The 26259-nt window shown below is 38.9% G+C and overlaps 1 protein-coding gene across 1 annotated transcript in view; it reads left to right on the top strand.

Annotated features, from left to right (window-relative positions):
• The first annotated feature begins 1418 nt into the window (after positions 1-1418).
• The window catches only part of CFAP69 (cilia and flagella associated protein 69), a 50740-nt gene continuing 25899 nt past the window's right edge, over positions 1419-26259 (top strand). The window contains exons 1-21 of the mRNA XM_083407185.1: positions 1419-1859; positions 5048-5110; positions 5552-5614; positions 7128-7237; positions 9272-9348; positions 10294-10392; positions 12269-12418; positions 12528-12705; positions 13653-13776; positions 14473-14521; positions 14612-14733; positions 15240-15456; positions 17116-17280; positions 17959-18071; positions 18644-18762; positions 19796-19877; positions 21339-21531; positions 24585-24722; positions 25060-25136; positions 25437-25634; positions 25967-26053. Coding sequence (XP_083263311.1) covers positions 1722-1859; positions 5048-5110; positions 5552-5614; positions 7128-7237; positions 9272-9348; positions 10294-10392; positions 12269-12418; positions 12528-12705; positions 13653-13776; positions 14473-14521; positions 14612-14733; positions 15240-15456; positions 17116-17280; positions 17959-18071; positions 18644-18762; positions 19796-19877; positions 21339-21531; positions 24585-24722; positions 25060-25136; positions 25437-25634; positions 25967-26053 — 2562 coding nt within the window. The 5' untranslated portion in view covers positions 1419-1721. The remainder of the gene's footprint in view (positions 1860-5047; positions 5111-5551; positions 5615-7127; positions 7238-9271; positions 9349-10293; positions 10393-12268; positions 12419-12527; positions 12706-13652; positions 13777-14472; positions 14522-14611; positions 14734-15239; positions 15457-17115; positions 17281-17958; positions 18072-18643; positions 18763-19795; positions 19878-21338; positions 21532-24584; positions 24723-25059; positions 25137-25436; positions 25635-25966; positions 26054-26259) is intronic.

Here is a 26259-nt window from a genome sequence, read left to right as displayed (position 1 = left end):
GGTTTGTAGGAGTTCAGTGTTCAATTATCTATAAAAGCAGCCGTAATAGAGTTTATAAAACAGAAACAATAGAATTGTGTCCATTTTTCTATCCTTATAGATGGGCCTTTAGTTTTCAGTCTGCTTTAACATGGCAACCTGGTACATTCACACAGTACTTTGCACTAATTCTAATTGAACTTTTAAGAACAGGTTGAAAGTCTGCCAAAGGCTGTGATTTTTATATTTAATTTAAGAATTATATCTTAATTTTAGAAAATACAGAATATCCAAGGCAGGAGGGCAGCTCCCCCCCCAACAAATAAAATTATTTAACTAACTAGCGAACTGCATTGTAGATTACTCAGTTCTGCCCCTCAACATAATGCTTGCCCCCCCCAAAAATAAGTTCTGACTACGCCCATGGTCCAAGGCCATACAAAAAGTCCCTGACTGAGCAAATAGTTGAACCTGATCTCATGCATTGATTTCACGAAGTCCTAAACAGAATGGGATATACTAATGGATACAGCAGCGCAAAGTATTCAAACACAAAATCAATGCGCTTCTCTCAAAGCAACAGTGTAATTTCCCGCTTTTACCAATACTGAAGTCTTGTTTCCCTCCCACCAAAGTTGGGAGATGTCAAGGCTTTGCCGGAGAGGCCTAATGCAAAACCTGCCTCTGAAGCCAGCTATCTGTTGGCGCCACCATTTGGTAGCAGTTTAATAATGTCTCGTCTATTACGTGGTGCATGAGTCGGTCCATCAGGAGGACCGTGGCAATCCTGGAGGGGGGCTGCATTATTAAGGCCTATAACCGCTTCTGCCACCTTGGCTGGGATTCTGGGAGGTGGCATGGTACATATACTAGAGAAATCCCTCTTTTGCCTTAGCTGTCCAAACTTTGGACAATTTCGCATTCAACCCAGGACACATAATGAGGGAGAAGGAATGTTCATACACAGCAACCCCACTTCTTTCCTTTGTCGTGTTGTTCTATACAGTATTCTATATTCTCCAAGACATGGCAGGTCAAGGGCATTGTGCTAGCCCTGTGATAGCCTCACATCCAGGGCTGACCCAAGACGCTTTGCTAATAATAATAATTCATCTAGCTAGGTTTCCCCAGATTTTGCTACCCAAAGAACAGCAGCAAACGGTACCTGCTGCTACCCACCCAAATCTCAAAGAAGCAGAGCACCCAAGACAGGTTATTTTGGCATCTCAGAAATGACTCGTTGGTAGTAGAAACACAATAATAATAATAGCCAGGGGCTGTCCCTTTTCCTGACACCCAGAATCAGCTGCCCTGAAGAAGCAGCTCCCTTTTAGGGGGCCTAAGAAACCTCAAAAAGAGCCTTAGAACTGGGCGAGAAACCCGAGACACAGAGCTCGGCTTTATGAAGGATTTATGTGAGAATATGAGGGAGAAGGTAGCCTATGGGCGCAGGCCGAAGCCCTTTCCCGCGGGGATGAGGCGGCGGCGGCGGCGGCAGGAGGCTTGAGCGAAGGGGCTGCCGGCGCCTCGGCCTCCCTCCCTAACTTAGGAGCTCAACCTCTCTCCCTCCTTCTCCTCCTCCCCTCAGGGCGCCCAGAGCTCGCCGGCTTCTCCCGCTCCCATGGCAACCGCGCCCGGCTTGTGTTGTCGTCGGCTGTGGCACCGTCTCGGTAGAAGCTGCGCCCGGCACCTGCCCCTGAGGCTTGAGCTCCGCAGAGCCCGGAGGGGCGTCGTGAGGCGCCATGTCTTCCACAGCCAGGCCCGAGGCTTCTCCGAGCCTCCATGTCCCTTCCTTCGCCGAGATGGGGAGGTCGCCTTCCTCGTCCTCCAGGCAACTGCGCCCTTCGGAAAGCCAGTTCAGCGACAGCCTCGGGCAGCAGGTGAGTGAAGGGAGAGCAACCGGGAGGCCTCCCTACCCCGAAGCCCAACAGCAGGCGCCGTCTTCCCCGCGAAAGTCCCTCAAGGAAGCCGGGGGCTCCGCCGGTGAGCTCGGCCTCCTCCTGCCTCGGAGAGTCTTGGATGGAGGGGATTCCGAGGCTCCTCCCCTCTCAGAACCCAGGACACTTTTTAAAATTATTTTTTAATGGCTGCACCCTCGACGTTCATGCGCTTTAAAATCTAAAAGGGCGGGCTTACAGGCTGAAGGGACTACGTCTAGGGCTCTGCCCCTAGGGGCTTGCAATCTAGAATGCGACATCACAGGGTGCAGGCGGGGGGGGGGGGAATCGAAGCCGGGAAAGATTACTGTATGCATATATTTTTATTTACTTGCTCAGTGAAGAAGGGCATCTCCTCCAAGCAGCCAGTTAGATACCCTGACTCCAAGCCACGGATGGTAAAAAACGGCACTTTCAATTTGGGCTTGGAAGTTGGAACACATATTTATTTTAGGCATTTCCTCCCTCCCCACCCCCACTAGCTTTAACTTGTTCTCCTGTTCAGCCTTGTTTGCTCCATCCTCCACTTTCTCTTCTGTATTACCCTTTAGTGCGTTTTCCTTACCGGTACACACAGCTTCCCTTGCTCCTGCCAAGAGTGTCATAGAATTGTACACTTGGAAGGAACCCCAAGGGCCATCTAGTCCAACCTCCTCATGCCTGAAACCGGGCTCTTGATTTGTTTGGGGGAGGAATGAGGCCAGTGTGAACTGTGAAGCATTTGGAAATTTGCACTATTAATATTTTGAGCAACCAGGCTTTTATGAATATCTATTAAATTGTCATTCTTATGCCTGTTTGGATTAGTGTGACCTTCATCAGCAGGAACATGCTTCAGAATGATGCAAATGACAAAAAGTGTTAATAAACAGTGATGTACCAGAAAGACATTAAAATGTCCCCCCTCCCCCCATTATTAGGCTATGAATCACTTTCAGGGATAGGAATTCAATGTTCCTAAGGCAAAGGGGCTGACTAACCAAGGCCTCACTGCCATATATCCTAGCACCAGGGTAAGGGGCTAGTAAGAATGGCATTTATGCAAAATATGGTCTGAAGCTCAACATCAAAAAAACGAAGATCATGGCCACTGGTCCCATCACCTCCTGGCAAATAGAAGGGGAAGAAATGGAGGCAGTGAGAGATTTTACTTTCTTGGGCTCCATGATCACTGCAGATGGTGACAGCAGTCACGAAATTAAAAGACGCCTGCTCCTTGGGAGAAAGGCGATGGCAAACCTAGACAGTATCTTAAAAAACAGAGACATCACCTTGCCAACAAAGGTCCGTATAATTAAAGCCATGGTTTTCCCAGTAGTGATGTACGGAAGTGAGAGCTGGACCATAAAGAAGGCTAATCGCTGAAGAATTGATGCTTTTGAATTATGGTGCTGGAGGAGACTCTTGAGAGTCCCATGGACTGCAAGAAGATCAAACGTATCCATTCTTCAGGAAATCAGCCCTGAGTGCTCACTGGAAGGACAGATCCTGAAGCTGAGACTCCAATACTTTGGCCACCTCATGAGAAGAGAAGACTCCCTGGAAAAGACCCTGATGTTGGGAAAGATGGAGGGCACAAGGAGAACGGGACGACAGAGGACGAGATGGTTGGACGGTGTTCTCGAAGCTACAAACATGAGTCTGACCAAACTGCGGGAGGCAGTGGAGGACAGGAGTGCCTGACGTGCTCTGGTCCATGGGGTCACGAAGAGTCGGACACGACTAAACGACTAAATAACAACAAGAATGGCATTAAATAAGATATGTGGCTGAGATGTATTTGCTGCACTTGTTTGTTGAAATACGTTAAAATTGAAATTCTTCATTGAAAAATTCTGGGTGTCTGCTTAATTGTATATATGACTTTTCAACCTATTAAAATTTGGCTCAGCTGCTATAAGCATTTTTCATAAGTAGGAAGGATTTAACTGATGTTTATGCTGTTTTTAATTTCTACTCCAAAGCATTAGAGACTTGGATCGCTCAGTTAGTAGAGCATGAGACTCTTAATCTCAGGGTTGTGGGTTCGAGCCCCACATTGGACAAAATATTCCTGCCCCACCCACCTACCATTGCAAATCCTATTTAGTCCCCATACTTCTGACATTTTCACCAACACATTTATTGTAATGTTCTTTGTTTAATGATGAGCAGGTCAAAGAATTTGAACAATAATTAGAACTATGTACCACTGGAGGTTTTGTCTCCTTTAGATACTTTCTAGCCCTGCCTCCTGCTTGGGCCTCACCTCCTAAACTAGATATTGGAAGGACCCTTAAAGGTATTTATCCATACATTTACATTAGAAAGCCAGAGATGCTGCCTAAGGATGCTGAATTTTGCACCCAGTGCTAATTCATTGATTACATTGTACAGGGTGATTCATAATGAAGTATACAGTTTCAACGCACTATAAAAAAGAATGTAATATATCTTATGTTACCTGTAGCAGAATTGTAGGGGAATGTTTAAAGCTTTTTTAGAAACAGTCACAGATGTTCTATGTGTGCACCCTTTGTCACACGACACATTAAATTAAATACACATCAAATCCATTTCTGCCCAAATGTGACTCACCCTATGGGTTGATTCTCCCGGGCTTCATTGAATGGCGGTGCAAACACTATCAATGACTTCTTCCAATACACACAGTTTGCACAAGCAGCCTGTAGTTTCAATTTTTTAATGCAAATCATAGATACATTTTCTGCTTGGAGGTTTTTTTCCGAATCATGATTGAATATGCCATCGCACAACAGTTACAGATTCCGTTTTGCTCAATTCAAGAACACAAAATGCCTTCTCCACTGCAGACAAAGCCATTTTGCCTGACTAGTCATGTGACATGCACACTATCGCCTACGTCACTTCCCTCAGCAGCGGAACACAAACTTTATGAGTACTTCTACTTCATGGTTCAGTTGTGGTCCTGTTACTGTCTTACAGCATCTGGAAACTGTATATTTCATTATGAATCACCCTGTGTTTGTACAGAATTGTGAAATATATAAAACCGTAGCTGGAAGTGAAAGAACAACTAGGAGGTGAGAAGATTGAAAATGGAATGAGACATGTGCTATATGCTTAGCAATTATTAATCATTTAAATATTGATTAAATGAATCTTTTTAGGATAACAACTTGAAATCCATGGATCTTAATCATGTTGTCAAACTGCTTGAAGAAACAGAATTAGTAAGTATGACCAAAGCATTAAATAAATTCTACATTTGAAATAAGTTTACTTGGATTTCCATTTGTTTCAAAATAACTTGAAAGTGCTTAACTTTGGCTGGACTATTCTCTTCCCATTAATTGTGCTTAAAATTGTATAGACCTTGATCCATGCCTTCATTATTTATTTTAGGATAACTGCATAGTCTCTAGGTGACATATAATAAGGTTCCTAAAAAAAAGTAAATATGAAATCTAAGTTACTTACTTAAAATGCCTGCTGGAATGTAAGTGCTGGATGTTTAACAGAATGGGGTCCTGTATGATTTCACAGAATTGGGCCACCAGTACTGAACACATGACTCCTGGTGGTTCTGTGCTGTGTAGCGTAGAATGTTTGTGCAAAACACTTTAAGCACTGTTCACACTCATTTACTGCTCTTTCTCATCCTGTTTTCTAAGAGTAATTTGGAAGATCAGCTTGAAGCACTGAAGAAGGTTGCAAAACGCTATGAATATGGGCTTGTATCTTTTTTGCTGCTTTGTTGGAATAAAAAAGGAAGAGAAAAGAATGAAGAAGAAAACACAAAATAATTTTTGTTCCGGTTAAGTTAATTTATATATTTCTTCATGTCAGATAGATGAGCACTTGATTTTACTGCTCTAATAGAATATTGCATCTCTGTTGCGTACTTTGTGCAGCAAGTGCAAATAAGTCAGGAATAACTGCAGCAGTTTATTTTTTAATATAGTCTATACAGTGGTACCTCTGGTTACGAACTTAATTCGTTCTGGAGGTCCGTTCTTAACCTGAAATCGTTCTTAACCTGAGGTACCACTTTAGCTAATGGAGCCTCCCACGGCCGCCGCGCAATTTATCTTCTCACCTGAGGTAAAGTTCTTAACCCGAGGTACTACTTCCGGGTTAGTGGAGTCTGTAACCCGAAGTGTTTGTAACCCAAGGTGTTTGTAACCCGAGGTACCACTGTATTCCATTTGTTTTTGTTTATGAAATGCTATTACATGCCATGTATCTTGGAAGACAGAATAAGTTAAAATCTAGACCAATAATTACTTTCTACAATTTATGACAAAATAATACACAAACAGGCCACTAATATTGATATAAAGAACGTTGATATAAATAGGCTGCTATACCTGAATGTGGGATAATATTAATTATGATGTGGATGCAATGGCTTCTGCTGGGCTAGTGCCAAATATGCTGGAATTACTAAACAGGAAAAGATTGGCAAGCAATAGGTAATAATGATTTTATTGCTCTTTCAAGCTAAGCCATTTTGTCACATGATCTGAGAAGGATACTTTACACAGAATATTGGGAAAGATACTTTGCAGTGTTGCAAAGAATGCAACTATCAGATCCCACCATTCTCTGCAAAAGATCGTACACTTCTTCATTAATGCCCCTAAAGTCTTGTTGCTCTAAACCTTTGTTTGGGTCACTTGCACAGCTGACATAATGAATAATTTACAGATAGATCTGTATAGTCAATGTTATATAGAAGAAGATAATCTCATTTTCATGCTTCCATAATGTACGCTATTCAAAACAAATAAAAGCGTACTTTTGTTACCTGAAATAAATACCTGTCAGATCATAAAAGTTAGGTATCTAACTTTACATTCCTGTGATTTCTCTGGGATTTGTAACCCAGAGCCCCACTTGAGTCTAGTCTCCTCATAGCAACAGGAAACCCTGTCGCAGACACAGACCGCACATGTGTATATAGTTTGGGTGTAAAGAAATTTTTTTAGGATGGGGTGCCTCATCAGTTAATCTAATTAAGTTTCTAGAAACAGTTTATTCATTTAGAAAGCTACTCTTAGAACTGTGGAAAATTTAGCTCTGCAGGACTTATGTATCCTCTTCACTGTTAGAAATCTGGCATACTACCTCCTTAAACTTGTATCTAATTTAACAGCTGACATTTGAAGGCTTACTTATTCATTTTATTATTTAAAGAGGTTATTATACATAATTTTCCAATTTTCCTTGATTCCTGATAATTACAAGATTCTTAATGATTTAACACAAATATCTAAAATTTTAAATCTATGTGCTGAAAGAATTCCACACCACAATGTTTTCCTAGAACCAACATGTGAAATTCTTAAATTATATGGGTATGTATTTCATTCTTTATTTTAATACAGGTTTTTATTTACATGTTTCTACTGGCATTAACAGGTGTTCTTCTGTTCATTTGCCATCTCTGTTCTCTTTTATGTACCAGTTTTTTCCAAGTCTTGTTTCTATTGTCACACACATTCTGGAAAAGAAGCTACAATTGCAGCACTAGGAATACATTACATTTATACCTTAAATACAGGGAAACCAGTTTCTGACAGGTCTCCTGTTGCCCACAGGTCATCTTATTGTACAGGGATCATTATCACCAAGAGATGGTACCATTAAGTGTGTTTTAGTGTTGGGAAATAACCCTTGGTGATTTTAATATATGTAAGAGATGTAAACATGTGTTTTAAGAGCTCTTCTGCACAGAACTAGAAACAAATTTGAGTCACACTAGCCTCAAGCTTCTAGGAACCTGGTTGGCCAGACACTTCAGGTTAAGCAACCTTACTTAACACATTTACAACTGGTTTGCATATAATGTTAAACCATGGTTTAGCATTAGCAAGCAGCATGCTGGGTGTATGCTACTCATTAGTACCAATTTTGCTCCTCTCCAGCTCCTGTCTTTACCCCACCAGGAGGAAACACACCAGAGACTGACTTAGTGTTATGTGCAAACCAGCACTCAAGATAGAAATATTACAAAGTTGGACCTTGAGGAGATTCACAAAGCCAGTGGCCTTTTATGAAGAGCTATTATTGAAGTCAATTACAGTATAGTGGCGCCCCGCAAGACGAATGCCTCGCAAGATGGAAAACCCAGTAGACGAAAGGGTTTTCCGTTTTGGAGGTGCTTCGCAGGACGAATTTGCTATGGGCTTGCTTCGCAAGACGAAAATGTCTTGCGATTCCTGGGGGTTTTTTTCCGCTCCCCACCCCCTTTTTCTAAGGCACTAAGCTGCTAATAGCCTTTTAGCAGCTAATCCGCTAATCCCTTAAGCCTTTAATAGCCGCTAATAGCCGCTAATCCGCTAATTAGCAAGACGAAAAAACCGCTAGACGAAGAGACTCACGGAACGGATTCTTTTCGTCTTGCGAGGCACCACTGTACAATCCTATGCATTTTTACTTAGAAGTAGATTCCGTTATGTTAATAGGGCTTTCTTTGCAGCCTATATCACTTATGAACAACCCAACCCCACTTTAAACAATCAGACACATTGCTTTTTTCATTATTGTGAGTATTCTGGAGCCTGACTGGATCATCTTTACAATAAAGATTATTATTGTGTGAATATTCTAGAACGTAAGCATAATATTTGGAATGGAAATAAGTGTAGCGTCAAGTACGATTAAATTCCTCTTTCATCATGCCTGAGCATGTGATTTGTATTATACTAGATTATTTACTTAAATCATTTTTACCCTGCTCTTTAGCCAGAAATGGTCACAAAACAGCTGACATATAATCAGTAACAAACAAGACAGTCCCTGCCCACAGTTCTACAAACTAAAATACATGGCATAAAAGGGGAAAGATGGGAATGGGAGAGGAGCAAATAAACTCAGACACCAGTATTGAAGTTACAAAGTTATTATAATGACCAGCTTAAATAGAAAAAAATCATGAAGAGGAGGAGCCAAAAGGAGCTGGTCTCTCTGAAGAATGGAAGGCCCTTCTTCATATCTGTCCTACTGTTGTAGCCAGTGAGACCAGCTAACGGCTGCGGAGGGGAGGAGACGAATGCAGCCGGTCTGCTGTGGTGGGCCCTGCTACCTCCTGCTCCATTTCTGCAGCCAGATATTAATATAATGGCTTCCTCTTGCAGTTTATAGTTTTACTTTTGGATTTTTGTTTTATATCAGCTAGTAACACAAGTATTTTCCTATAATTGCTATAAATATTAAAATAAGATCAGAATAACTATAAATGACAAGCTGATCCTGGGGAAAAACACATTTTGTTCACTTACTCTTCTTATGAAAATTGTTGGTGTACAGAACACATATCAATATCATGAAGAGGAATCACCTTTAGTTTTCCATGGTAATTCAATACTATTGTAATAACTGTCTTGCAGGTTACCATTTTACAAAAAGAAGTTATCTGATGAAGTAAACTACACCAAAGAAGTTCAAGAATCAATTGCAAATTTGGGTAATTTTAGATTGTACACACACACACCTTTTTAGACATGTCTATGTGGGCCAGAAGTTACCTGATGCTCTGTAAGATTGCTTGTGCTATATAGGTTATTCCAAACCTAAGAACCATGAAGAATTTAAACAGCATAGGTTTTATCAGTTACATATTTCCACCAACCTGTAGTTGAAATCTTAAACTTACTTGGTAGTGGAATTTGCATCTGTTTAGGGTTGTTACCTATGTGTTTCCATCAAATTATGTTTGTTTATCTCCTTCAATACAGACTGCTTAAGCACATAAAGCATTGCCTTGGCTTGTAGGTCATGTGTCTCAAACTTCAATACATATCTTTTGTATAATATGAAAGATATTTTATTTGGTTTTCTTATATTATTCCCATGTATTTCACACAAATTTATCTCTCTCTCTTTACTGCAGTGTGGGGTGCTGATTTTTGTTATATGAATTATTTAATGTAGACTTTGGTGTAGGAGGGCTAGGAAAGTAGAGAAACAAAATTTAAAAAAAACATTTTGAGCAAACCAGATAAACAAAACTATAAACATATACATATATTTTAAAGCCATTATTAAATATTATTAGTAACCAGTTTTTCTTGCTAGATTCTATAAAAGGGATCCTGTTTACCTCAAAATTGGCTTCCTTAGTTTTTTAAATATAATTTAGCCACGAGGCAAAATCCCATGTTTTATCTATCTATTCTTTAATAGACTTTGTCATAAGTAATTTCAGTTTTCCTGCATATAACATTTTAGAGGTTGTTACTATTAATGAGACTAGTTCTTTGTGCTCCTGTCTCACTGAATCATCCATGTATTTCACTAAAAGCTGGGTCTAATGGGTTCTCATATCCTAAGACTGTTAATTGACTGTTGGTTGTTTTCCAGAACCTTGCATTCCCACTACACAATTATCACATTCTCTCCATTTCCCCAGGTTACTTAATGAGAGTGCCATGTTCTCAAGTAAGGATACAGATATGTAAGTGTGTAATTAGCTTTTACCACACTGAACCACCAAAGAAAGAGTATGAAGGTATTCTTTTTATTTTTATATATTTGTATTAACTGCTTAATGATATGTACAGTGCAATCATATGAGTGCTTACTTATAAGTAAGTTCTATTCTATTGAATAGGGCTTCTACGTAAGGGTGCACAGAATTACAGCTTAACAGTGCTGTATAGGAAGTATAGGAAGCCAGCAAGCCTATACTGGCTTAAACTAAACTAGCATAAGTTACTTCTATTCCAAACTGTCTTCAGGAGTGGGGCTACTGTCTGTTGAGCCTGGGAGAAGAAAAACAAGCCTTGATAAAGAGTTTGACTTAACGTCACCCTTTTTGCCAGTGTAAGTTCTTCTGAGTTGCGGGGTCACATGACTAAGTTGAAGGAGGTTTGTATAAGTCTGTGCTTGCCCTGTCAGAACCCCAGACCGTCCGTGGAACCTCTGCCAACTTAAGTTTCAGCAGTTGAGCCAGCAGAGCCTTGGTTGATCCAAGATGATGGCATTATAGTGGCTGAGCCCAAAAAGCCTGAAAAACTCACGGCAGATCTTGGGTTTGGATTGGTATGATGGTCATTTAATTTATCATAGGCCTAGATCAGACAGACAAAAGATGCTCTATCAGTGGAGGAGCGAGCAAAAGCATGGTGGAAGAGTTGCACCTAACTTGTTTTAAGGCACACAGGTTCTCCACTATGATATCTATACATACATAGTGCTGAATCATATCATCCCTCTCCCCCCTTTTAAGGCAGCCACTATTCCTTCAGTGGCTTATGTGGAATACCCTTGCACACATTATGAGTGTGATAAAGGGAGATGCATGTGAAAACATGATCGTCCTGGGCAAAGGTCTAAATTGGCCATATATGCTCTTAGCATATAGCATTATGGCATATAGTAAACGTAAAATGTTTCCAGTATTAGGATTAAGTATGTTACACCTCTATTCCATTGGCTAATTAAATGCAGCTCCTCTCTAAACTGATGTGTCTTTTCAAGGGTGGATAGATTCACATTGTTTCATTTTGAATGTATCTATTTCCTGATCAAGCATGCATTCCAGCTGGATGCTGTGTTTGGTTGCTGGATTCATAATATTTTCAAGCTTACTCATATGGTCTCAGTGGGTGATACAGCTGAGATACAGGATTGCATCTCCTGATTCTAGCACCTGCTTAGACTGGAAGTAACTTCAGCAGTTAGATACCCCCCACCCCAGGTTTGCTCTTATTCATTATGAGATTAGTGTACAGTATAGGCTTTATTAGGGACGCGGGTGGCGCTGTGGGTTAAACCACAGAGCCTAGGACTTGCCGATCAGAACGTCGGCGGTTTGAATCCCCACGACGGGGTGAGCTCCTGTTGCTCGGTCCCTGCTCCTGCTCCTCCTTACCTCCTGCAGGAAGGTAAACGGCGTTTCCGTGCGCTGCTCTGGTTCGCCAGAAGCGGCTTAGTCATACTGGCCACATGACCCAAAAGCTGTACACCGGCTCCCTCGGCCAATAAAGCGAGATGAGCGCCGCAACCCCAGAGTCGGCCATGACTGGACCTAATGGTCAGGGGTCCCTTTACCTTTACCTATAGGCTTTGTATTAATTCGTATTAATTTTAGGTTTTACTTATGCGGAGACACTTTTTCATTTTGACAATTTCCCAACCATGGTCAAGATAGTTGTAAATTACTGTTGTGTTTCCATGTTCCCTCCTATTCCAATAGCATTTAATTAAGTGGGGCATCAGTCACAGGATTCTGGCCAGATTTAGCATAATAATATGTTTGGAAAATTATTTAGTTATTAGGAGTAGGGCATTTCTGAATCTTTCCATAACAAAATATTACATGTCCTCATCGTCCTTTGCTTTACATCAATAAGATTTGCATCTTTAAACTATTGTTTCTCCAGCTTACCAACCTGTAAGTGCAAACTATAAAAGGCAGATGGTGGAAGCAGGAGGTTTAGCAGAAACTTTAGTCCTGTCGCTGACATTAGTTGAAAATCAACTTCAAGAGAAATTATGGATAATTAAAACACTGCAACATCTTTCTATTTCTGGTTAGTGTAATTTATCTATTTAAAATATAATCTTTTCTTATTTTGCTTTTCTATTTCATAAAACATTAGCAATATGACGAACCTAAGTATTGATCCTTTTCCATTTCAGAGACAAATTGTAAACTTATGATGAAAGCTGAAGCCCCAAGAAGATTATGTTCTCATCTTAATGATGCTGACCCTTCTGGACAGCTGCTATTCCGTTCCTCAGAAATCCTCTGGAATTTATTAGAAAAAACCTCCAAGGAAGAAATTATTGAGCAGCTCAGTAATTTGGAATGTGTAAAGTTAAGTGCACTCACATAGCATATATCATCTCAGCTACTATTCTAATAATTAGTTCATAAATTGTAAAATATGTATGATTTTTAGCTTGTATTTCACATATGCTTTAAAAAGAAAGAAGGAACATATTTTCACTAATACCTAGTATGGATAATCTTCCAAAGTGATAATAAATAGGTGAGTGTTGTCGTCCCCATCATCATAATAAAACACCATGTGTATTGTAGACTTGTATGTGACTATGTTGCAATTCATAGTCAACGTAGGGAATTTGCTGCTACAAAATATGATGATGGCCAGTGAATTTAGTGGCTGTAAGAATGGATTGGTTGAATTCATGTGTCTGTTAGTGCTTAATTGCAAAATGGGGGCTAGTATGTCTTTGAATATCAGCTGCTGGGCCTCAGTGCCTGAATAGAACTGTTCTTCCACATGCTCTTTCACTAGGCTTCCTAGAAACATCTAGCTGACCATTGTGAAACAGGTTGTTGGACTAGACTAGATAATTCTTCAGTATTATCTAGCAGGGTTTTTCTTTTCATAGAATTGTCGAGTTGGAAGGGACCCTGAGAGTCATCTAGTCCAACCTCCTGCAATGCAGGAATCTCAACTAAAGCATCCATGATGGCTATCCAATGTCTGCTTAAAAACCTGCAATGAGCATCTTTTGTACACTTAATTTTTATCAACAGTCCCATCTTACTGCACACTGAGCAAAAATCTGATCCTCTATTTTGCAGTTAATTTAAGAGTTTGGTAATGTAATACGTACTTCAAAATAATTTAAATATTAAGTGTAAATTAAAAGTGAAGGAAAAGCGTGTTTGGAATTTCAGATTTTGATGAGAAGTATATATTTGATTATATATATATATATATATATATATATATATATATAATTAGAGATAGAGTGCATAAATTAAAATACAGAATATTATCTTTTTATCAGTGCTCTGAAGGAAGCATTTACAAACTTGCTTATACATGGTTCCCGCCATTATGATCGTCAGCTAAGAAATGACATTTTGGTGATCGCCACCCTTGTGGCTCAGAACCCAGGAGCACCAATGATTGTATGTATCCTTTACGCAATTTTGAGATTTATAGGCCCATTTTTTGCTGGTATTTTGAAAATACTTTTAAAGGAAATGATTGTATTATTGTGGTAGTGCGTTGGTGTCAGCATGTCAAATATAGAAACAAATCCCCTTCCTTGAAATGCACTGCGTTACTCGGTTGTCTTGCAAAAAGATGTTTCTTAGGATTTTGTCGTTGCCAATGTTCTCTGGGGTGTTTCTTAACATGCCTTGTGGGTTGCTTAGTTATTTCAGGGCTCCTGGGGATATGTCTTTCTCTTCTTCAGTCTTCTGCTTTCTTTGTTAATTGGTCTCTGTCCATAAGGTTGTCTGTAGGAACATGTCTCTGTTTCTTAAGCGTTCTACAGGTTCCAGGAAATGTAAGATATGTCTTGGGAGTGGAGCCATTTCTCATCTCCTAATCTCATAAGATTTTAAGTCCTGTCTTCTGACATAGGATCTTGGTACTTAACCATTTTCAACTGCCTTTCTATTACTTGGGCAGTTCATAACAAGTCTAGTTATTTGTGAAAAGCTACGCTAAAGCCCCTACCCCATTTAGTATTTTCTAGTAAAGCTAAAAGTAGTCTACCATTTGTTATTTTTATTATTTGTGTGCCCTACTTACATGAATGTAGTAACGCTTACACTGTTCTCCCCCCCCCCCCACTGTAACTTGTGTGTATTTTTTAGGAAACGGGGTTTGCCAAGCTGTTAATATTATTTGCCACTTTTGTTGAAGGTAAGCAGTATAACTTTTTAGTAACTGATACTTCAGTTTATCAGTAAACAGTTAATTATTTTACCAAGAATATTTTCGTTTCATTCACAGTAAAAAGTCATAATCCTTTGGTAAAGAACCTCAGGCTGACTTACTGTTATGAAGATTTTGAGTTGAAAAAGTTACTGCTTAACATGCTTACTGTACTAGCGAAAGATTTATGTATTGTACAGGTATGTGATTATTTAGTCATTAATCATTTTAATTATCTGTGTTTACACAGGTTTTTTTCTACAATCCAGTGGTATATACATTTTATGAAATACATAAATATCATACACCAGCTTGTAGCTTGAAGTTTGCTACTGTTTTCTCACTACAATAGAATTTTTATTTGAAATATGCTGTGAGTCTAGCCTATGCTTAGAAGAATGTGCACAAGCAATTCTGAAAGTGCTGTGGCAATATATAAATCAGACTTCCGAGTTCAGCCTATTTCAGAAACCGAGTGGAGGGTTTTCTGACTTAATTTTTAGATTGCTTTTTAAATGGAACACATTCTTGCCAGGCACTTGCTATGACATAGCAATAGGATGACCATTGGTCTCACCAGTGGCACCTCAGAACAGAAACATTAAATACAAGTTCTATAAAAAGTGGAACATTTTGCTTCATTTCTATAGATTTATTCTTTACTTTTTTAGTGACATTTTATATTATATCTCCTTCCTTTGTTTAGCTGCTACAAGAGGGTAAAGTTATACTGGCCTTGTTTCATTATTTAAAACCAAATGAAAAGCCAGGAATGGTTGACATGTCTGCTGCCCAGTATGAAGAGTTACAGCTTCTTGCAATTGCAACCTTAGCTACAATGGCTCCCTTGTTGGTAGATGACTACATGATGTGCCAAGGAAATACTCGCCTTCTCATGTTTCTCGAATGGTGCATGGGCAACGGTGAGTAGGTGGGATAGAACTACTGTACTTAAATCATATCACTGATTATGCTTAATGCCTGTACTAAGCAAGAAGCTTAGAGAATCCATTTCTTAATTTCACACCTGAAAGCATTGTAAATCCTCACTATTCTATAGGTGAGGAATTGTTTTCAGGATTGCCAAGGACATGGTGACCATGAAGCTCAGTACCAATTAGATGAGGAGTGGGGAAGCTTTTTGATTCCATGAGTCAGATCCACATTAGGATCAGCCTCATGGACCAAATTTGACAGGTGGGCACAGCTACCCACCTGCAAATCATCTGATGTCACAATGACATCAGGTGCAAGGTGCTCTGAGGTCTCAAATTAGTAACAGAAAGGCACCTTGCAAAGTGTAGCTTTCTCAGTTATTACATAATGCTGGCCTTGTACATGGCATGGTGCTTTATAGTCTGTGCAAGATATATACAGGAGTCACGGTTGTGTCTTTTGGAAACAGTGCAAGATGTATTTGTTCAAGCTAAAATCTTCTTATTATACTTAAGCAAAGCCTTTAAACATATTTTTATCTTATACAGTGGTACCTCAGGTTACATACACTTCAGGTTACATACGCTTCAGGTTACAGACTCCGCTAACCCAGAAATAGTGCTTCAGGTTAAGAACTTTGCTTCAGGATGAGAACAGAAATTGTGCTCTGGTGGTGCGGCGGCAGCGGGAGGCCCCATTAGCTAAAGTGGTGCTTCAGGTTAAGTACAGTTTCAGGTTAAGAACGGACCTCCGGAATGAATTAAGTACTTAACCCAAGGTACCACTGTATTTTAATTTATTTTCAGTGTTGTGTCTACCACTGGTGCTGAATTACAGTCAACGGCCATTTCATGCAGGGTTCCATTCCCAGCCCCCGCTTTACCCCCATGCCGCCCTTTTTTGTGACTTTTTTGTCATTTCCAGCTTTGGCACTGTGTGCACAGGCAAAATCATGCATCTTTCAGATGCATGTTAATCGGTCGTTGCCTGTATTCAGTCACAGAAAACTGAAAATCAATAGCCTTGAACAAATAAATTACAGCTTTGACTGTTGCATTGAACCTCAGTTGCATGAACACTATAACACAGGGCAGGCATTAAAACAAGCACAGCTTTAAAAAAATGTAATTTTCTTTGAATATTTCTCACTCTATTATCAAACACCAGTGGGAGACTTGACATGCCAGGATCAAGATTAAACCTTATCACAGTTGTAGGAACTGTAGTAAATCAGCTTACAAGTATATACTCAACATGGGTATGAAAGAAATAGGGAAACAGTCTGGACTAGTATACTTAGATTCTTTATTATGTGAGGGGAAGTGCAGGCATTGCCTTATGCCCTCTGTCACTATGCAGTTGAATTGGGACTCATGTGTAGTACATTCCTTTCTCTCAGTACTGTATTTCTTTTCCCAGCACAATTAACACCAGGGAGCCATGATAATGTCTTTCAGTAAATCTATATGATGATCAACCATGAAATGTCTTATGTTGCAGCCACTGGTTGGTTATGTATGTTATTATAACAAAGTACCATGTTAAAGTCTGCAATATTCTTCAAATCATATTTACACAAAAGACCTTGCCATAGCCTAAACGCACTATATTGCAAAAGAAGATGTTTTGTTTTCGTTTGTTTGCAGATCCTTTCTTTGCTCAAGGTAACAGCTTCCATGGTACTGGCGGTCGTGGCACCAAGCTTGCACAGATGCGCTACACCTTGAAAGTACTGAATCCTGTTGTGTCCCTTTGTGATGATGCTGTGAATGCTGATCTTTGTGATCAGGGAGCAATTAATCAACTCTTAGGTGAGGTATATATTAAATAGTCTTGGCTACCTTTGCCTGAATTGATTAATTTCTCCAGCTTTCATTTCTACTCTCTTTTGAAACTTTACTTTTTAATCTCTAATAACCAATCTTCCTTTTCCCCACCCTTTCTATACATTATGCAGAATTGCACTGCTCATAGCTTTCACATATTGGCTCCAGGTCCTGAATAGCAATGCAGATTCATAGCATGAAAATCTGAGCATGTTTCTTGAGCAGACATTTCATCTGTATTCTTTCTGTTTTGACTTTAAGAGCACAACCCTGCTGATTGAATTTACATGAAAGGAAAGGTCAAATCAATATATTGGATTCAGTACACAGTAATACACTGGGATGCCAATTTAAAATATATATCAAGAACTATAGCTATCCAAAGAATTTGTGTGTGTAACAGGGTTTTTAACCTTTCCTTTCTAAATTATTTCCCTCATACACATTGTGGCAAATAATTTTTGAAATTCATGAAAAAATCAAAAGCAGTTTGTAATTCATTTTAGTAGAAGTGGGCTACTGTTTAAAAAACAACACACGAACAAAACCATCACACACAAGCCCTTAACAGTACCTAAAGTAACTGCGTATTTTGGCCAAACTATGTGAAATATTTTTTCTGGAGGAGTAAATTTGATATTATACATTTATTTATTCTGCTAGGTATCTTAAAGAATACCACAAAGAATTATCCAGAAAGTGCCATTGTGGTAGAAATTCAGACTGATATTTTACTTCTCTTGTCAACTCTTTGTGAAAATAACCTTCATAGAAAGGTTAGTATTTTCTCATTGTTTTTAAAATCGTAGAATCTAATATCTATTATCTAATCTAATATTATCATGTATAAGGAAAAGAAGTTAAGTATTTAAGGTTTCTGTCTATAGGTCATGTGCTCTTAGCTCCCACTTGTTTAAATCTTAAAATGTTAATTCTCACAAGTAGTTAACCTTCCCTAGCAGTTTGGAGTGGAAGGGACTTTGAAAACCAGTTACTTGTATAACACTGGAAGATGCAAAGGCTTAGCCAACAGCATGGATACATCTTATTCCATTTGGCAATAATTAATCTTGCTGGAACCCTCTGTTCCCTAAGCGGGTAAAAAAAGTGATAAGCCTCTTCAGTCTTCCTTTCCTCTGTAGTGTCAGGATGCTTGAGTGAGGATTCTAAACTGGTGGAAGTAGGCTGCTTTTCATATGATAACAGATGGCTTGCCTGTGGGTCTCTCCATCATAGAAAACTACAGAGAATGAATGTAATGGTTATAATGATTGTTAAGTGCAGTGTAAATTATTATGAACGTGTACAGTTTTTCTAGATTAAAATGGCTTTGCTATATATCAAACAGGAACTCTTTGGATGGGAAGGAGTTGATACACTTATTCCTTTTATGAAGATGGATTCAAAGAAATTCTATAGTGGATTGGGTCATAATCGTCTGCTTTTTACTGCTCTGGACTGCTTATGGTATGTTCAGCTATTTTTGCTGTGACCTTCTGTAAAGAGGATTTTCAGCATCGCAAATAAATGCACAGTGCCACAAGATTATGTCTCCTTTCTAACTGCACACTTTACATTCTCTGAATATCTTTGGTTTCTGTGAGTTGAAGTGCTAATGAATTGGCAATGACTACTACATTTATATGCATTTTGTTAATTTATTGGATTATTTTTGATTATCAGTCAAGAGTATACTGAAAATGTAAAAAATATATATTCAAGTAAGTTGTATATAAAGGAAGAAATATACTTGAAAATAAAACCCCAATGAGGCTGCCTTCAAAATGTAGCAGTAAAGTTCTGTGTACGTTTTCATCCATTACATTTGGGGTTGAGGCCCAGTATTTGTACAGTGTGGCAACTGCTTTGGTCACCCTATATGATGACCTCTGTTGGGAGAGAGATGCATGAGTGTGACCCTGTTAATTCTCCCTAAGCTCTCAGCAGCTTTCGGTACCATCAACCATAGGACCACCTTTCGCCATATGAACTTATATGGACCCTGCATTCATCAACTGAGTCTTTCTGAGGGAGGTGTGGAAGGTGGCAACATGAGAACGGATCTTTTCAGTGGTGGCTGGATGCTCTCCCCAGAGAGATACACATGGCATCACCATTACCCATTTTTAAGTGCCAGACAAAGATGTTTCTGTTCGCCCTAACATTTCGGTCTTAATTGGGGTTATAGGGTATGATTAAACTATGCCCAAGCCTGCATTTGATGTTGATCTTTAATAGGGTGGGGTAGGAGTTGTCCTTTTTATATTGCCACAATATGAGCACTTTTGATCAATGTTTTTTCATCTGTTTTGAAATTTGTATCGTATATCCTTTTATAAATGAAAATCATTTGAGACATTCAGTACATTCAAATTAATGTAATAAAAGAGAAGCACCCAAATTTGATATTTTCCCATTTTCAATGTGTTAATGTAAATCCCATGTGTGTTCTGAGAGTAAGCAAAAGAAATTAAATGAACTGAAATTACTTTCATTTCAGGTGCTGTGTCATGGGCTGTACTATTTTAGAGGACTATTTTATTGAAAGAGAAGGCCTCTTCACTCTCCTGGATTTGCTTGTTGTGAGTACTATTTATTGGGAAACCACCTGTAGTAAAATATTAAATACACATTGTGTAATTGACTCTTGCTGAGGTGTCAGGTTTCAGCTATATGTCCATTGTTGTGCTCCCTGTCAGACTATACTTGATGTGCGTCTGTGATGCTCATGCAACCACAATCTACACTGCTATAGTAAAGACTCGAAACGCACACACACAATTTTTCCATGAGCCAAGTATGACTCTTTGCTCTGAAAATGAAAATGTGTTATTCCCACAACAGAGGTGGTGCCTTGCAATCTGTAGTTACAGATGGAAAATGGGTGCCGTTTTATTTACAAAGAAGCAAAACATGAAGAAAGTCTTCACTGTACATGCACAGCAGCTAGGAGGCACTGCCTCAGGAAACAGACCTTCTTAGGGAATTGTTGGCATCCATATGTCTTGGGAATGACGAATTGCACAACATTAGGGTCTGTTCATACTCTGCACCAAAATAATGCAAATTATGGAAACAGTAAATCTTCTCCAAGAAATACATGCTCTGAAGTGAAGTAAATCAATAGAACTTCAAATACTCATATTTTGCACAAACATTTTCAATTTCCATACTTTATTCTGAAACACCTACTTAGGTTTGGAAAACATGTTTTTTGGGGGAAAGGAGTGTGTTGGAATTAGGTAAAAGAGATACAAATCAAGGGTACTGTCATCTGTAAAGTATGTACAATGTAGTAGGCACTGTACTTAGATAAAGAAGAAGTACCCGCCTACAGGCTCACACTCTAAAATGCAGGAATACACAGGTGGAACATGGAAGCCTTAAAGTAGAACAAGTATAAACACAATGTGGAGTACAAATGCAGAGTGCTTGAATAGACCTTTTGTAGTGATTGCATTTTCAAACATATTTCTAAAATGAGAAGAGCAGAAACTTGCATTTCACTTATTTAAACTGGGGACAAAAATTTTCAGGATTTAAAATTCTGCACCTGATAATCAGATTCCATTCAAAATATCACATCCCCAGAACTGGAGAAGACAAAGAGCCTAATACAACTTTTAACAACTATTGCTCAGACATTTTTCTGTCCATCCTAATACATTGTACACTTCAGCAAAGTCTGCCCTCTAAAATGTTTGCTTCATGCATCTACAAGTTTTATAATGGAAAAATAGGTAGTTAGTGTTAACAACTGAGCCCCAGTTCAAAGCTTTGTGGATCTCCTGTACATATGTAACTAAGAGATGCCTGATTCCTTTCAGAACTCAGCTTTGCATGAATTCTTATTCATTCAAAGTATTCACTGACATTGAAGTGTGTGGGAGAAAATCCATCTGTGCATTTGAATGCCTGTGTATTCATTGGGCCACTAGATCAGGGTTTTAATGCTCAAAGGTTTTTTTATATATAATAATTGTGAAGGCAAAATTTATTAGGGATTAGATTTGAAATTCTGTCCTTGTTTTTCTTCTGCAAAGTTAAATCAAAAGAATGTTTGCAATCTAATACTTGGGATATTAGTTGAATTTTGTGACAACCCTAAAACTGCTTCTCATATCAATACCTGGCGAGGGAAAAAAGACCAAACAGCAGCCAATTTATTAATAAAGTTATGGAGAGAAGAAGAGATTCAGATGGGAGTGAAACATGACGAAGTTGGGAGAATTGTTGGTAAGTATTAGATTGCCAAGTATTTTATATCATAGTAGTTGTAAATTTAAGAGAATTACTGAAGTTTTAAGAAGAGCTGAATTTTTCTAAGCGTGATTATATACAGGAACATGGAGAGCGGGACAAGGGGAGTGCAGCTGTGCCAAACTCAGAGCTGGCAGGGTTTCCAGACTCTGAGCTTTCATTAGAAAAAATGAATAAACCTCTAGTCTTCGTGGAACAAAAACTACGAAGCAAAATGGGCAGGCACTAATTTCCACAGTTACTTGTGGAATTAGTGGCCACAGAACAGGCCGCCCAGTAGCTGGTAGCCCAGGGGCACCAAGCAGCACCGCAGTTTTTGCGCACACCCCCAGCCTGCACCCCCAGCGTGGGCCAGTTTTGCCAACCCCTAGGTATGTCTGTGTGTTTGAGTCTTTCTTGGTGTATATGTCACTCCATTATTTTTTCTAGATTGGGACAATGAAGAAAGTATTTTTTTCATTATGATGAAGGGGCTTTCTGGTTCATTCTGAAGTTGGGCTTCATTTTGTTTTTACTTTCCCTGGTAGAGAAGGGGGTTGTTGCCCAGAGAAAATAATTTTGAAATTCAGGACTTAGCATAGCGATGATAAGACAGAAGCATGTTTACTCAGAAGGAAAAAAAGCAGCAAAGAAATGAGTTAATTTGTATCTTATGTAGAATTTAATGCAAAAAAACCACCCATTGTTTAAAAAATTTGCAAATGCAAATATAAATAAAATTGGTACATCTGCATTATAAGGGGAAGGGGTATTGTTGTTGAGAAAGCATGGGTAACATCAGTCCTGCAAATATCGCTATGCTATGCTAATACTGCTGAGTGGTGGTGTGAGACACAATAGTACATGGCAACCCTGCAGTGTAGTCCAGTGTTGTTATCCAGTCAGGAGGGGGGCATTGCAGCATTGCATTGTAGCAGCAACATAGAGGAATGGGTGATTAATTGCTTTATCCTCCCTTTTGTGGTTGGGTGCTATTTCTAGTATACTTAAACAGGTATACTTATGTCAAGATGCACATCCTATTTTCTCAAAAGGACAGGTGTTTGGCCTGTGCTAATTGCTGTAGATATTATGAGGTCGAAATAAATAAATACAGTGGTCACACAGTAGAAGAAACAGAGCCCCAGTTCAGTCATGACTCGAAATACTTTATTCTGTTACTAGTTTTACCACTAGATGGCATTTGTCCCTTCAGCTGCAAAGAGCGTCTATTATTAGTTTGATTGATTGATTGATTGATTGATTGAGGTAGCTTTGCTTGGTAAATCTGTTTCACTCAATACCACTCTTTATGCATCTTATTTAAAAACTAAATTCATTGTCCCTAAACATAATCAGTTTCTTAGAAAATAACATTTGGTATAAGTAAAAGTGAAACAATGTAATAAAGTCAGTACAGAGTATAGTAAACATTGTTTCCTAACCAGTGTTTTGTTCTCATTCTCCAACCAAATTAATGATGCTAGATTTGAAGCCCAGTATTCATCTCAGAAAGCCCTCAGTATAATTCATAAATTAAAACAAACACCATTGCTAAGTTTTGACTCATAGAAATATACATAAACACCCTCGTCATAATAGGGATGGAGTAGTCTGAAAACCAGTTATTACAAACAATTGTTGCTTTTGGGCTGATGTGGAGAGTTGTAAGAATTTCTTCAATAAATTTTGTATTTTTAAAAATTCTTGGCTCAGTCAAGTCAAGCAGACCAGGAGGTAATAATGCTGAGGAATAGAGGCTCTTATATATGAAATATTTTGTTGTTTGTCTGTAGTATTTATATATCACTTAAGCGTTCACATTTCTAAACAGCATACATAAAAATAAACCATACAGAGGATAAAATAATAAAAATTCACCATAAAACTTAACATAAACTCAAACAGTAGCCTAAAATGTATATTGGAATAAGAAAGGCATTGTCATGCACCTGAAGTTTGATATTGTTGTACGCTACCCCTGTATCTGAGCTGTGAGAGACTCCAGGGGTTTCCAGCACTTACCCAGGGTTTGGTTTCCTTGGAATGAAGGTCAGTGGAGACTGTTATATATATACTCATTAAAAAAATTGAATGTCTCTATACATTTTAATAGATAATACCTAAATGACATATAACAGAGTACCGTATTTTTTCATGTTTAACATGCCCCCATGTATAAGACTCCCCCTATTAAGAATTAAGAAAATAGGGGGAGATTGCCAGGAGTTGTGGAGCTTCTTTTATGGGGGGGATTGCAAAAAATCACCCACCTGCCGCACCGACGATGGCAATCACGCACGCCAACAGCAGCTGCCAATTGGGCAGCAACAGCCAATCAACAACAGCCCTTGCCATCAGCCACCAATCAACAACAGCCCTTGCCACAGCCACCAATCACCTGCCCAATTGCCACAGAAAATCTGCTCACGGCAGCAACCAATCCCCCATCCCACCTCTGCACTATCCGTGTATAAGACGACCCTGTTGGGCAGTCGCCGGGAGGCTGGACATGCCTCCAGGCAAACAACATATACATGCCAGCCTGTCTCTCTCTTCTGCGTGCCGCTTGGGAGATCCATCAATCTTCTTCCCCAACGTGATTCATGTCTTGGGACGTGAGCACACATTGACTTAGCAGAGTCAACAACAGCAGAGCTAGGCTCGAAGTGTGAGTACTAAGCTACTTTATTATATAAAAATCTGGACAAAGGAAAAACATGGCTCCTCTCTCTCTCTCTTCTTCCTCGGAGAGAAGGGAAAACAAAAATACAACAGAATGGAACAGTGTAAAAACAACTTCCGCTCCCATGACTTCCAACAGAGTTGGAATGTAAATACAGACATGTGATGAAACAATCCCACATATCTGCAGAGCGGGGGAATGAAATGACAACAGACACACACACACCCCATTTCCCACATTATTTCATAAGAAAAAATCTCATCTTATACACGGAAAAATACGGTACACTCTTTCAGTGAAAGTATTATAATTACTGAATATCTGATGATGAGTGGAACCTAACACTGACATTTTCCCTCTGCAGATACAAAGAAGCCATTGGCTGGCAAGTTCCAAAGAAAGCAAGAAGTTACTCCAATGCCTGCCAGTTGTCCCACTATTGCTGTTATGGATGTTGCTGAAAACATGCGAGCAAAGATTTATTGTGTAATATGTAAATTAGGTAAAGGCCATGAACTTATTTCCTGCATTTTACATATACTTTAATTTCTAAGAAGGTGGATATAAAACAGTAAAATAATTTATGTTATTTAACCAAAGACAGCGTGCATAAACAGAAGAATGAATAATCAGAGTTACGCACAAGTTTGGCAAGTTCATCTGCATCTGCAACTGCAGAACTAGGAAAAGAAAAATCCTGTATCTCCTTGTCAATCAGCTATAATGGCTATCTAAGCCAGTTTTGCTAATGTGTCCACTTTGAAATTGCCTTGTGACAGTGTAAATCTCAATACAGAAATAAGATTTCTCTAAAAGTAATTATTAATGCTTTGCTTTAGGCTTTGAAAATTTGCCTGGCCTCTCTGCCAAGGATTTTGTTACACTTGCTATCATACGTAGATATCTTGACTTCAAGGTAAGCATTGTTTAATATGTGATTTGTTATTTATGGTTTTGTTTGTTAGAGCTAGTATAATTAAGAATCTGAAGCACTACATATGTACTCCTCTGCAGCCACAATGCAAGACACATTGTTAGAATTTAAAATGCCAGACTTTTGCCTGTGATTACACTTGGCTTCCTCTTTAAACTTAATGAATAAAAATAGATACTTGAACAGAGAGTCAAAAGTGGCTCTTTCTGGGTCTTTGCCCGAAAAGTGTTAGCTGTCCTTGGTATTGATAGCTTTCTAAAAGTGCCACTTTTGTTAATAAAGGTAGGTGAAATCTGGAGTGAGATATATGCAGAACTTAAAAAAGAAAACATCAAACCTGTAACTCCTGACCATGAAGCACTGCAGGTTATTATGGAAGCATTTGAAAACGTTGGAAAGATGGTTATCTCTCTCCAAACTGAAATGCTGGAAAGCCAACAATACCAGGAACTTCGAGAAGAAGAAAAAAGTTATGCCAAGGTAAGCAAAGAAGCAGCATGTGAGAGGGAACCATTTTTAAAAAGAAATAAACTCTCTTTCTTATAACACATATATATAAGAAGCGCTTTTTATTTAAAAACTAAGAAGTTATTGTCTCTCCTATGGAGTCTATACTTGGTATACCATCTCCACTTTTGGGGAGGGAGCTAATTGCAAACAAACTGTAGGGTGTAGTGATATTGGTGCCTATAGTGCAACCAGAGCTCTGCTCTGAACTACAAAATAGGATTCCATATCTGAACTGTGCCACTAAAGACAGTTTTGAAGAATGAGAGGTTTTAATTTCCTCCTTAATTTCTTTCACGCTCTAGATTCAATCCCTCCATAAGCAAAAGGAAATGGTCAGTAAGTCCTGGGAAAGTTTCTTGGCCCGGACATCAAATTATGAGACTTTAAAGGTAAGGATATTGTGAATACTGCCTTTGGGATGATTTTAGCTCCAATTAATATTTATTTTAAGCTATTAAATAGATATTTATTGTGGATCCTCTTTTCTATTTTGTAGAATTTATATTTTCATGATAAATAGATTAAATTTGAAAATTAAGAATAGGAAGGCTTGTACAAGCAGGAGATGTGCCAAACTGATGTCTTAAATATGTTC

This window comes from Podarcis tiliguerta (assembly GCF_965153285.1).
Source record: "Podarcis tiliguerta genome assembly, chromosome: 12".
NCBI classification, from domain to species: domain Eukaryota; kingdom Metazoa; phylum Chordata; class Lepidosauria; order Squamata; family Lacertidae; genus Podarcis; species Podarcis tiliguerta.
The sequence above is the reverse complement of the archived record's forward strand: the minus strand, read 5'-3'. Positions and strand labels throughout refer to the sequence as shown.